This window comes from Zea mays, chromosome 2 (assembly GCF_902167145.1).
Source record: "Zea mays cultivar B73 chromosome 2, Zm-B73-REFERENCE-NAM-5.0, whole genome shotgun sequence".
NCBI classification, from domain to species: Eukaryota; Viridiplantae; Streptophyta; class Magnoliopsida; order Poales; family Poaceae; genus Zea; species Zea mays.
In genome coordinates, this window is record NC_050097.1 from 92,908,810 (window position 1) to 92,922,558 (window position 13,749).

At 44.2% G+C, this 13,749-nt stretch overlaps 1 protein-coding gene across 2 annotated transcripts; it reads right to left on the reverse strand.

Moving 5' to 3' along the window:
* Positions 1 to 284: 284 nt before the first annotated feature.
* Positions 285 to 7,388, reverse strand: LOC103646695 (uncharacterized). Of its 2 annotated transcripts, none has more exons than XM_008671394.3 (2): positions 6,817 to 7,388; positions 285 to 726 (listed from the first exon to the last, which is right to left on the reverse strand). In XM_008671394.3, exons 1-2 carry the CDS (start codon positions 7,169 to 7,171, stop codon positions 671 to 673), a joined length of 411 nt encoding a protein of 136 aa, XP_008669616.1. In that variant the 5' UTR covers positions 7,172 to 7,388; the 3' UTR covers positions 285 to 670. The 2 variants fall into 2 exon arrangements, with proteins under 2 accessions (XP_008669616.1, XP_008669617.1); XM_008671395.4 differs by lacking the exon at positions 285 to 726 and adding an exon at positions 6,135 to 6,721 and having other exon boundaries at positions 6,817 to 7,387.
* Positions 7,389 to 13,749: the final 6,361 nt, after the last annotated feature.

Sequence of the window (13,749 nt, forward strand, 5' to 3'; positions counted from 1 at the left end):
CAGCCTCTAGCCAGGAGGGTACACGCTACTCCCACCATCTCCCACGCCCAGTGCGCGGTTTTCTTTTCACGTATGGAATAGCCAAGTTCAGGCTTACCGAAGCATGTGGCTAGTTGCAAAGTCTCCAACACAACAGGCCTACATCGAACCGTCCTTAATCGACACAGACGGGCAAACTTTCTTGCTCAACGTCTGGCCTACATTTCATATTATTTCCCAAAACTTGATACCTGAGAGAGGTACCCGACTTGAATGATGAAATCATCGTGGCCACACTGGGTTCATCATCACAAAGTCCTTTTATTTCACAAACTCCCATATCCCGTGTTACACATCATCTTTTAAAAACAATCCTAAATTAATAAGCAGGGCTAAGCATCACTAAATTTTCATAAAACAGGTATTAGGGTTTTTTAATCAAGGATGGAAATGCATCAACTGTTTGATCACACAACTCCTATCACCTAATGCATGCATCATTCAAGGTGATAAAACTTTTTAAAACAGAAGGAGGTGGCAAATACACCGGGGCTTGCTTGGGATAAAAACTACGTTAGTGTTGTTAGCAGATGACCACTTGACGATCATACTTTGTCTTGGTACTCGTTCAAGTCATCCATCCTTATGTTCATCCATCAGCATCACCTTGCGAAGAAGCCCATGCTTAACATCATCTTGTGGTTGACTCAGCTCTGGCCCTTCGCATCAAGTGCTCAACTAGCGCACCTAATGAAATGCAAAATGCGCATGTATGAACCTTCAGAGGAATGGCGCGAGATAATATGATGCTACACAAAATTGAAATAAAAGAATTAATGGTGAGGCCTTGCAACACTCTGGAGCAAACGCTAGATATCGGTAAATGACTAAGCACCATAATCTCGCTTCTCTAGCTTATCCAGATCTAACTCAAATATCAAGAAATATTAAATTATGAACAAGGCATATACCTTTATTAGGTAGCCCAGAACACAAAAAGATTAATTATACCTCGGCTCACCATTACCGGACACCCATGACTTAGAACAAAAAATAGAAATAATTTGACTAACCTTTTAGATCGTGTTTATAGACTAACTTGAATTCCACACTAACCGAATAGGGCATCACACTATTCAATCTAGTTGGTTGGCAATTATCAGACAACATATAATCTTGTGAGAGTATTTTTATCCACGAAAGATTTAAAACATTGGTATACACCCTTGTCAATGCTATTCACTTTAAAATACTCGAGTAATGATCAACATTCATTCATGACATCTAATCTATTACTAAATATAGAATATAATGACTATCAGAGCAAATCATTGACTTAATCAAACATCACTCATGATTACCAATATTTTTCACATAAATTTGCATCAAAATTCTATACCTCAGCCTCCGACTTGACTACTTTATAATTCTAAAAACAATGATATTGCCACGGCAAAGCATACCAACACAACAACGGATCTAGCCATAATCTTCAAGCGCATTTATGCTAAATAAAAGGATCACACACTAACACACTAATTTATTCAACGATCCAACTATCATGAATAACCCATCTCCTTACCAAGACCAAAACGATTTGATAATAGCAAATCGACGATGATCTATACTTCACTCATTTTAACGAACATCCGGAGAGTGCTACACTAGAGCTAATTTCACCACACAAACAAAAATCAGCTAACCACAAGCGACATCGATTAATCCTACTGAATGCATCATTCGCTTCATCCATCTAATAATTTAGCTAACAGGAATAATAGACTAGCTTACCGACCCAACCAACTAACAAAATAACCAACCCGCTCACCACACCTAAGGCCGACTCAGATTCTACAAGAACCACGATGATCACCGGTTCAAGCATAATGTCGAACATCTAACAAGCGCAACTTACGCACTTCACTACGTACCCCATTGTTGAGCTCTAAAAAGAGCAGTGCGGACGGTCCGGCCCCGAGGCCGGACGGTCCGCGGTCCGGACAGTCCGCGGTGGTGGCGCGGACGGTCCGCGCGTGCGCAGAGTCAGTTAGGGTTCATAGTTTCTCGCGGGATTGGTTACCTAAAACCGCGGGATTAACTCGGAAATCAGTTTGAAGCGGATCCAAACCTCCCCCTTTATATAGATGAAGGGCTACGGCCGATTGAACCCCCAACAATCGAACCAATACCACTTCTATCTCGCATTTATTTTCAGCACAATTAGGAGTAGTTCTAGTCTAGTTCTAGTTTAGCCCTAGTTTAGTATTCCAATCCCCAAATTCTCTGCCTCTCCTCGACTCTACGTCGATTAGAGGAGTCTAGGTCGGTCTGCCCGAGCCTAGACAACTCCTAGGATCTCTCCTCCCCGATGGGGTCCCTCCCGGGAGCGAGATCCAGGCGCCGCCGGCGATCTTCCGCCGCCCCTGCGCACGCGCGGACCGTCCGGCCCTAGGGCGCGGACCGTCCGGCCGTCAGGCAGGGGATCCTAGCTTCTGCACCAGGTCGCGGACCGTCCGGCCCTGTGCCGCAGACCGTCAGCGTCTGACCAGGGAGCACCGCCGCCTCGCGCCAGGTCGCGGACCGTCCGGCTCTGTGCCGCGGACCGTCCGCGCCTGACCAGAGAGCACCGCCGCTGGTTCTTTTGAAGTGATTGGCGCCTCCAAAAAGGTGTCAACATACTTTTTGGCGACTCCGCTGGGGACTAGGTGTCTAGACCTGCTAAAAATCGGCCCATAGATGGCCGGTTCTAAGGATCACACCAAGATCTCCACCACCAACATCATCAAGCCGGCCATGGAGGCGCTCCCGGCTGATGACCAAAGGCCCTTTGAAGACCTCGTAATGCGCGATGAGAAGGAGGTGATGCGGCAATGGAACGAACAACGCGACAAGGAAGAGGCGGAACTGCTGCATAAACTCTCCGAACGGCACAAGGAGGCGGCGGACAAGTACTTGTCACACTTCACGGTAGATCGCCACCAGAAGATCGTCCGTCAAGGGGAGATCGATATGGAATCTCTTCTACCTCCATTTCAGGGTCCCGCTGTAAGTACTCCAGATCTATCTCTTACGACTTTCATGGATCAACGAGGAGATCAGTTAAAGCAATATGTAGATGAATCTATTAAAATGCATTTACGTGCACACGAGAAATCAGCTGCTCCTAGCTTTCCATCGCGAGAGTCTAATACAGAACCACCCGCGTCAAACACATCGGCTCTAAATGGGTAACCCTTGACCCAGCCATCACATGGTATGTCGATGCACGCTTTCGTGTCACCATCACAGCCGCAACCACTAGGCACGCGGCAGGTACTGGACGCGACCGGACCGTCCGAGCATCATCTTAGACAGTCCGGTTATACCGCGGACCGACCGGCGTGTTTCATCGGACCGTCCGACCTGATGCAGACCCGCACACAAAACACTGAGGTCGCACTGTACATGGCCAGACCATCAGGGTACAACCCCGAACATTTCAGCCCCATCACGGACCGTCCGACGCATCACGCCGGACCGTCCGGATATGTTGCGGACCGTCCGCCATCATACATCGGACCGTCCGGATATGGCATGAACCGGCCGACGTATTACGCCGGACCATCCAACTCTACACAAGTCACGTGCAGACTGCCCAAGTCGTGCCATATATGACCGATCCGTCCGGGTACAACCCTGGACCATTCGGACCGATCACGGACCGTCCAGTTCTTTACGATAGACGGTATGGGTACGAGACTACCCACGTAACACCTTATACGACTGGGCATTCCGGATATACCTTCGGACCGTTTGGCCAGGTCGCGGACCATCCAGCCCCTTACGCCGGACCATCCGGATATGCGTACGCAGAGCCGAGAACTGCGCAATATGCACAGTTTCCACATTCATCGCAGCAACATTATGGTGCCCCACCAGCAACACATTATAATCATACCATACCACCTCATGGACATAGGGCTGAATACTGTTCGGCCACAAGAGAGCCTGAGAGGTATATGGTAGGAGCTGGTGACATTAATAGGACACCTAACACACACCTCAAACATCCCTGTGAGGAAAGCCGACAGAGTGATGTTAGGCAACCTGAGATTTCCACCCACAAACTCAATGGATGGTCGCCATACATGGCGGAGAGGATCAGAGACGAAGTAGCTGGGGTGTTCAGGGACAAACTCGGTGTTAGTGTGTCAGGTACAGGGCAATCGTATCGGAAGCCTTATAGCCACCGATTCGACACCGTGCCATATCCACAGGGAACTAGAATACCAGTCTTCTCTAAGTTTTCTGGTGAAGGTGGGAAAAGCACACACGAACATGTAAGCCAATTCATAGCACACTTGGGAGAATTGGCTGATGGGGAACCCTACCGCGTTCGTTTATTCTCGTTGTCCCTTACTGATACTGCATTTGCATGGTATGCAGCTTTGCCACCAAACTCTATTAACTCTTGGGAAGAATTACAGCAGAAATTTCATGAACACTTCTTCTCAGGAGAACATGAGTTAGAATTGGCTGACTTAGCTTCAGTCCGACAGGGGCCTGAAGAATCGGTTAATGACTATATCCGGAGATTCCGGGACACTAGAAACCGATGCTTTCAGATTCATGTCGCAGAAAAACAACTTACAGGGCTAGCTTTCAATGGGTTACGACCCTACTTAAAAGAAAAATTAGATGGCACCCAATTCTTTTCGCTAGTGCACTTACACCAGCGGGCTATGACCTGTGAAAGCCGAAGTAAGGAAACATCAAAATCGGCTAGCCATAAGATGCATCTAGTGGGATACGATAATTCGGACGATGAATCCACGGATGTATACACCGCCGAACTGGTTTGGCCAGGACAGGCTAAACCTTCAACGTGTTCTGCTTTACAGTCGATTCGAAAGAATCGACAAGAAGAAGTTAAGTTTACTTTTAATGTTGCCAAATGCGATAAAATATTTGACGAGTTACTGAAAAACGGCAACATTAAATTAACTCATACTATTCCTCCTCCTAATGAATTAAAGAGGCGTGCTTATTGTAAGTGGCATAATTCCTTTTCTCATGCCACCAATGATTGTAATGTTTTTCGTCGACAGATACAATTGACCATAAATGAGGGTCGATTGGCTTTTCAGGAGATGCAAGTTGACACACAACCCTTTCCTGTTAATACAATAGAACTCACATGCAAAAAGGTCTTGGTTCGGCCCGAAATGGCCGATAAAGGCAAAGGCAAGGGCATCGTCATCAGCAATCCTCGCATGTCAGATATATCACAAAAGGAGATTGCTCGAAAGGCTTCGGACGAGAAGGCTAAAAAGTCCGAAGATGCCGGGGGGCAGGCACAGTTAATAAACCAAACACATCAGCCTAGCCCCAGCATCGTAGATGGTCCGGCACCTACGTGCGGACAATCCGGTGCTCAGACAAACGGTCCGGCTAACTCAGCCGGACAGTCCACCTATGACCAAAGGCGTCAACCTCTACACAAAGCAAGGAAAAAGACGCAAGGTCAAAGCACATATAATCGGCTGATCAAAGCCGATCCTACTTTTGATTAGTTGCTCTCCAAAAATACTAGCAAAAAGACTGTTCCACGTGATCGGTCAACAAAGAAACCCCGGTCACCTGCTAAAACAAAACGGTCAAACAAAACGACCCGAAAGGCGACACAACAAGCATCGCCTATTCATTCTATGAGACCAGGGTACTTTCCACCTATTTACTCATCGTCGGTATATTATCCTGTTCAAACATGGAATGGCACGATGATGAATCCATGGTACATATATAGTCCCTTCGTCTATCCAGACTGGGGGCACCTTCATTCTATTCCTTTTGATCCATTGATCAAATGGTCATGGCCGAGAAAGATACAAATCCGAAACGACCTTTATATTGGTGCTTTATTGAATAATCTCCATATCGAAAAGCCGGTGACCTACATCAGGTTTAGTTCATATGCTTTTGGTTCATCAACCTTCACCAAAAGGCAGGGGGGCATATGTTGAGCTCTAAAAAGAGCAGTGCGGACGGTCCGGCCCCGAGGCCGGACGGTCCGCGGTCCGGACAGTCCGTGGTGGTGGCGCGGACGGTCCGCGCGTGCGTAGAGTCAGTTAGGGTTCCTAGTTTCTCACGGGATTGGTTACCTAAAACCGCGGGATTAACTCGGAAATCAGTTTGAAGCGGATCCAGACCTCCCCCTTTATATAGATGAAGGGCTACGGTCGATTGAACCCCCAAAATCAAATCAATACCACTTCTATCTCGCATTTATTTTCAGCACAATTAGAAGTAGTTCTAGTCTAGTTCTAGTTTAGCCCTAGTTTAGTATTCCAATCCCCAAATTCTCTGCCTCTCCTCGACTCTACGTCGATTAGAGGAGTCTAGGTCGGTCTGCCCGAGCCTAGACAACTCCTAGGATCTCTCCTCCCAAACGGGGTCCCTCCCGGGAGCGAGATTCAGGAGCCGCCGGTGATCTTCCGCCGCCCCTACGCACGCGCGAACCGTCCGGCCGTCAGGCAGGGGATCCTAGCTCCTGCACCAGGTCGCGGACCGTCCGGCCCTGTGCCGCGGACCGTCCGCGTCTGACCAGGGAGCACCGCCGCCTCGCGCCAGGTCGCGGACCGTCCGGCTCTGTGCCGCGGACCGTCCGCGCCTGACCAGAGAGCACCGCCGCTGGTTCTTTTGAAATGATTGGCCCCTCCAAAAAGGTGTCAACACCCATCTAGCTCTCTATGCCAATCTCATACTGTGATTCACACATACCATCACAGGAAAAACATAGATCACTACATATGGATGAAAACAACGCTGATCATAAATTATTTTTTTAGAACACCATACCTGCTACCCGAAACATGGACTCGGCGACGTAGAACTGGAGTTGTCGACGACGGGGTTCAGCATCATCGCAGCAGTACCCAATGACGGTGAGGTCTTTTCCCAAGGTTGTGAAGTGGTCCTTGACGAGAGAAAGAGAGCGAGCTCGATCCAAGGCATATACGCGAGCTAGAGTCAAGTGTACGCAGCCTAGCACTGGTGGATCATCGTGCGGATCGTGGACAAACTGCAAGACGGCGACAGACGCCATGTGCAGGAGCCCGTCTAGGGAGCGCAAACTGGAGAAGAGGACGCCGGAGAACGCTTGGAGCCGAGGCCGGAGCGAGGAGCGCAACTTGCTGTAGTTGAGCCCGTCCATTGCTCCGGCGTGCTATAGTTTTGCAGCACGGCAACAGGAGGACAAGGAGAGAGCAGAGAGGCGAGGCGAGCCAAGCTCGTGAGATATTAGAGGAAGAAATAACTGAGGGAGTGATATCCTGTGTGAGCAGGACGCGTGGGAGAGCAGATGTCGTGAGGGTCTGAGGGAGAGACGAGCAGCGGTCCACATAGTCACGGACGATGAAAAAAATCAGGGAGAATAGATGTCGAGAAATATCCAAGGAGTCAGACGTGAGGAAAGCACAATGGAGAACATCCAAGGGATTAAACGTACATGAGTATTCTAGTGCTTGCTTTATCTGGATGGAAGGGATGGATGACGTGGGGATAAAGATATGAGATATTTTATTTTTTTCCTCTTTTTTTAACAAACCATACGCACAAGATAGAACTAGGGAATAAGATTTTTCTTCTCATATAATGCTTTTATAACAAAAGCACATTTATCCATTCCTCTGGGTCTAGGGATAAAGTGTAAGCGAGATGCAAATCAGATGGTGTTTAATTTAGCTGAAATCGGGCAAAAATGTATCCGCCATCCGAAAAACTTTGATTTCTTTGCCTTGAATAACATGCTGGAAAAATAAAATCCTAATTTTTACTCCGTGCATAATTTCTTGGGTAGCGAGCGTGGTTCAGTTTATAAACGTCGAGAGCTTACTAATTTGTACTCGTATAATCAATTAACTTTTTTAACAGGCATTAGACTCGACATTCTAGATGGTTATTTAACTCTGAATTCTACGAAAAGTTTGGACAGTTCAGAGAGACGAAGATAGTTACAATATCAAAATTGTGATAGGCGAAGATGATTAAGGCTTGGAGGCCAATATTCTCACTGACATACCATGCTTAAGTCCATATTCGTTGTTAAATGTATAGTAACACTTGGGGTGTTACAGCCCTCCCCCTTAAAAGAATCTCGTCCCGAGATTCAGATCAAAAAACTTTGAAGGGTAGAGAAGTGTGTAACTACTGTTCATATCAGCGATAGCATAAGGCAGCTCCAAACAGAGGTGACTACTTCAAGATGTTTGTTTCTCTAGTGGATATAGCATGTACCACACTACCCTTATAAGATTCCATGTGTGCAGTTTGCTTTTTCTGACAACATTGTATTATCTGAGTCTTTGGAACGAGCACTAGATTGGATATTAATTATCCAAACCGAGTTAGATGCAACCTCTTGAGTGAAACACGTAGAAAGATGTTTTATTGATAAGCCAGCATGGCAAACCCATAGCATAGGAGACGGATGTGGATGTCGAACAACTTCACGGTCAACTCATGATTAGCCAGGGAATCCAATTCCAAGAAAGATAATAGGAACCTGAGAAAACATCAATGAAGGAATCCATAGATGTTGACGTCGCGATGACCCAACCTCATCTAGCGCTAGTGCGACTCCGCCTAATCACACATGTTGGATAATCACATGGGAGGCGGTCGACGCACAACTAGAGTGATGACTAGGTGGTTACCAGTCAACTTGACCTAAATTTTTTTAATCGCTCTTTCAAGGTAGATTGAACTAAAAAGGAAGTTTAGGCAATCAGAGAATTCTGTTTTTTATGGAGATTTCTAAATTGGTAGTGAATTCGTTAAAGAGCACATTAAAGTGGTATGCTCTTTTGATTCAACTAAGATGACAGAGGTTGCTCGATCATTTCACAAACAACATAAAAATTATTTCAAGGGAGAGATATATGGGAAATAACATATTAATGTAGTTCTATAATGGATCATGACTAGGGACCTCGATACCAGCATGCGCCAAGCAGCATAAGCTTGCGTGTACATTGACAAGGGGCTCTCAGTTCGCGGCGGCACCATAAGTCCTTAACCATGACACCATAATTAAACTTCACCAACAATGAATCCCACATAGCAAAAACAGATTGTGCCAAGGTAACACAGTGATATAGTCTCATAATGGATTACAACTACTAACTGTGATACCAGCACGTGCCGAGCAGCACAACCATGTGTGTACATTCACAGGAGGCCCTCGGTTTCGTCGCGACACCATCAATCTTAGTCATAACGTCATTACCAGACGTAAACAATGAGAAATCTCACATGGCACAGATAGACTGAGCAAGGGCACCAATATACCCAAGAAGATCAACAAGTAAGAATAATCCTTGAGAAAGAAGCTTATGAGATTATGGCCCAATGATATAAACAAGGCATAGCCAAAATATAAATTTGTTGACGAAGAGAATACGATAGGAGACTGTTAATTCAGCCCCAAGCATATTTCTATGCCCATCGCAGAGATTACAGGGTCAAGGATTAATATCTGATTAGATACGGAGGGAAAACAATCATAAGATTAAGTTGGTATGCCTTCGATAGATATGGGGAAACCAAAGGCATCAAACTCAAGAAAATAATCAGACATGTCTTTCCTGGATTAAGTTGATAAAGCAACATTGCAATCCTCAAGAATAGGCAAACTGGAATAGAGACCTCAGCTTGCGCCAATCGAACGAGGGCATGATCTAGGATGGAAATATGACAACTAAAACGTCACAGATTAAATAGCAAGAACACGGACTCGAGATCCTAACTTTAAGCCCATGCACATCTTGCATTGGATAAAGAAATTATCCAAACATCCATTTGCATGAGTCTGGTCATGGAGTAGTAACGGAAAATTCAAACCCATCCATGTTTGGAAACTTGGAAGGATTTTGGAGAAATGACACTGATTTGGATCATGGTTTACTAAACAAAGACATGGCCTAACTTTGGATTTATGCAAACAAGTCACCAACCTTCTATCGACACATCAAGTACAAGAGCAAACAAATATAACACCTAAATAGATTACCTAAAGAACGAAGGACAGCTATTTCATCGAAGTTCATAATACAACATTACACCACATTATCTACAATCACTGGTTACTGGAATAAAGGTGAGAGCAGCATTTTGGTGCACAGGTGACAAACACAATGCAACAATCAAGATGCATGTTCGTCCTAACCGTCCTCACAGGTTTTGCCAACTTAATGTGGCAGTAACGTTCTATCTCAGTGGCATACTTACGTCTCTCTCGGTATTTTGCTAGTCGACAGCTACACATACATTTTCGAGGTTAGTGTACCTGCAGAAAATTCCATCATAGCCCAGTTTCCCATGATGCAATTCACACATGATTGGTTATCACAGTTTATACTCCATATATTTCTATATGGAGGCCAGCTCCTCATTAAGCGCCGAGCCACGCATAGGCACCGCTGCCACACTTTAACCATAGGGCAGCCCATTATGGTAACTCACCTTCTTACCTGGACGTAGGTGTGTCATTACGAGTATATTACACTTCTCAGTATTCCCATGCATGTATACCCATACACACCCATGGGGTACCGAGTTCCTAGAAAAGTAATTACTCCACAGCCTTCGTATATACATATGTGTAACGTGTATATAATCAAGCACTTTTTTATGCTCTCCCCTAGACCGATGTTTGTTCGGTCATGCTCTCACATCTCACCATACCTAAGTGTCGATCCATTCAAGACTGAATGGCCTCAAAAACAACATTACACATGTATGCAATTATCCCCTGGTTGTGGGTTAGTGTTTTGAGCTAAGCCACATGATAGTCCTTAAATTAGGGCTTAACAGACGATGTCGCTAGCATTATAGTTTTTCAAATCTGTTTTTCCAAACCAAACAATGTGTTTAGTTGAAAATAGGTTTTCCAAAACCAAAACTTTATTTTGAAGATACGTATGTGATCGTATTATACTTAATCTTGCTCCGATACCAGGTGTGGTAGAACCTCCCAAATTATTAGGCCCACATGCAACTGCCCTTGTCTCAAAGACCTCAGACGGCTATGCATGTGCACCAGATAACTTAACAGGATCCGTCCGAGTGTCCCAAGGACCCCGGATAAACCACTTACAACCAGGATCGCAAGATTAAGTAAACACAACTCACATACAAACATTTGCAGCGGAAATAAATTCTTTATTACAACATGATTATAAGTTACACTAGTTACAAATTATAATTGGGTTACAATATATATCATAGGAGTTGATTACAAAAGAAAGTGTTTCAAAAGAATTACACTTTAAAATGTTATAGAATATTTGAAAATTTGAAATACATGCTAGCTTAAGTGACAATCCTCATTAAAGAAACTATAGAAGGGATATACTTATATAAGAAGGCTGAGCCCACCGGCACTTAGCATCATCCACAACAGAACAAAATGACACCCTGAAAAACAATACGGAATAAAACCCTGAGTACACAATTACTCAACAAGACTTACCCGACTAAAGAAAAGACTCTTAAGGGTATCCTGGTTTGTCGGGAATCAAGGTAAAGTTTATCAAATTTCAAAGACTCATTTTTGCAGAAAAGCTTACTAGTAGTGAATCCTTATGCCAAAATTTTACATCACAAGTTAAGTACTTTTCCTGAATCTAGATTTGCCTAATCTAGAGCATTCACTTGTCCTGGTCTAGCTTTCTTTTACCAAATTCTTATTTTACTTATTAACTACGATGAGTGGTCGGAGGGTAGAGTCTCCATGACCGTGGAGCAACGATGATTCGAACCGATTATACCCAGCTGGGGATCCCTAACCACACGACATATGTAGCACTTAACCCTTGCATATGTCAACTGTTCCCATAGATCCTCCACAACGCGAACCGATCCGCGCTACCCGGGAGCACAGTACTCCTCCGTCCAGCCTCTAGCCAGGAGGGTACACGCTACTCCCACCATCTCCCACGCCCAGTACGCGGTTGTCTTTTCACATATGGAATAGCCGAGTTCAGACTTACCGAAGCATGTGGCTAGTTGCAAAGTCCCACCACAACAGGCCTACATCGAACGATCCTTAATCGACACAGATGGGCGAACTTTCTTGCTCAACGTATGGCCTACATTTCATATTATTTCCCAAAACTTGATACCTGAGAGAGGTACCCTACATGAATGATGAAAGCATCGTGGCCACAATGGGTTCATCATCACAAGTCCTTTTATTTCACAAACTCCCATATCGCGTGTTACACATAATCTTTTAAAAACAATCCTAAATTAATAAGCAGGGCTAAGCATCACTAAATTTTCATAAAACAGGTATTAGGTTTGTTTAATCAAGGAAGGAAATGCATCAACTGTTTGATCACACAACTCCTATCACCTAATGCATCATTCAAGGTGATAAAACTTTTTAAAACATAAGGAGGTGGCAAATGCACCGGGGCTTGCCTGGGATAAACACTACGTTAATGTTATTAGCAGATGATCACTTGACGATCATACTTTGTCATGGTACTCGTTCAAGTCATCCATCCTTAAGTTCATCTATCAGCATCACCTTGCGAAGAAGCCCATGCTTAACAGCATCTTGTGGTCGACTCAGCTCTCGCCCTTCGCATCAAGTGCTCAACTAGCGCACCTAATAAAATCCAAAATGTGCATTTATGAACATTCAGAGGAATGGCGCGAGATAATATGATGCTACACAAAAGAGAAATAAAACAATTAATGCTGAGGCCTTACAAAACTCAGGAGCAAACGCTAGATATCGGTAAATGACTAAGCACCATAATCTCACTTCTCTAGCTTATCCGGATCTAACGCAAATATCAAGAAATATTAAATTATGAACAAGGCCTATACCTTTATTAGCTAGCCTAGAACAACAAAAGATTAATTATACCTCGTCTCACCATTACCCGACACCCATGACTTAGAACAAAAGATAGAAATAATTTGACTAACCTTTTAGATCGTGTTTCTAGACTAACTTGAATTCCACACTAACCGAATAGGGCATCACACTATTCGATCTAGCTGGTTGGCAATTATCAGACAACATATAATCTTGTGAGAGTATTTTTATCCACGAAAGATTTAAAACATTAGTATACACCCTTTATCATGAAATCCACATATTTTAACTGAAACGGACTTGTCGATGCTATTCACTTTAAAATACTGGAGTAATGATCAACATTCATTGATGACATCTAATCTATTACTAAATATAGAATATAATGACTATTAGAGCAAATCATTGACTTAATCAAACATCACTCATGATTACCAATATTTTTCGCATAAATTTGCATCAAAATTATAGACCTCAGCCTCCGACTCGACTACTTTATCATTCTAAAAACAATTATATTGCCACGGAACAACACACCAACACGACAACGGATCTAGCCATAATAATCAAGCGCACTTATGCTAAATAAAAGGATCATCACACTAACACACTAATTTATTCAACGATCCAACTATCATGAATAACCCATCTACTTACCAAGACCAAAACAATTTGATAATAGCAAATCGACTGAAAGCATCTAGGACCCTGGTTGGTTTTAGTGATTAATGACAACATAATGTTATATGTGACTAACGTGTGTTTTGCAGAGACAAATGGTAAGTTAGGTCGCATTACAAGTAGAAGTACTACAACGGTGAAAACAATCCCGGAGATAAGAACTCGAAGCAACGGCTAAAGCAACGAAACACAAAGGAAAGGTCTACGTAGTCCGAGTGTCA

What these genes read in the sequence shown, in the direction of transcription:
- LOC103646695 (XM_008671394.3), bottom strand. Translation starts at nt 7,171, where the DNA reads ATGGACGGGCTCAACTACAGCAAGTTGCGCTCCTCGCTCCGGCCTCGG. An exon ending in GTCCATGTTTCGGGTAGCAG is followed by an intron (nt 727 to 6,816) that starts GTATGGTGTTCT and finishes GCATTTCATTAG; the next exon opens with GTGCGCTAGTTGAGCACTTG.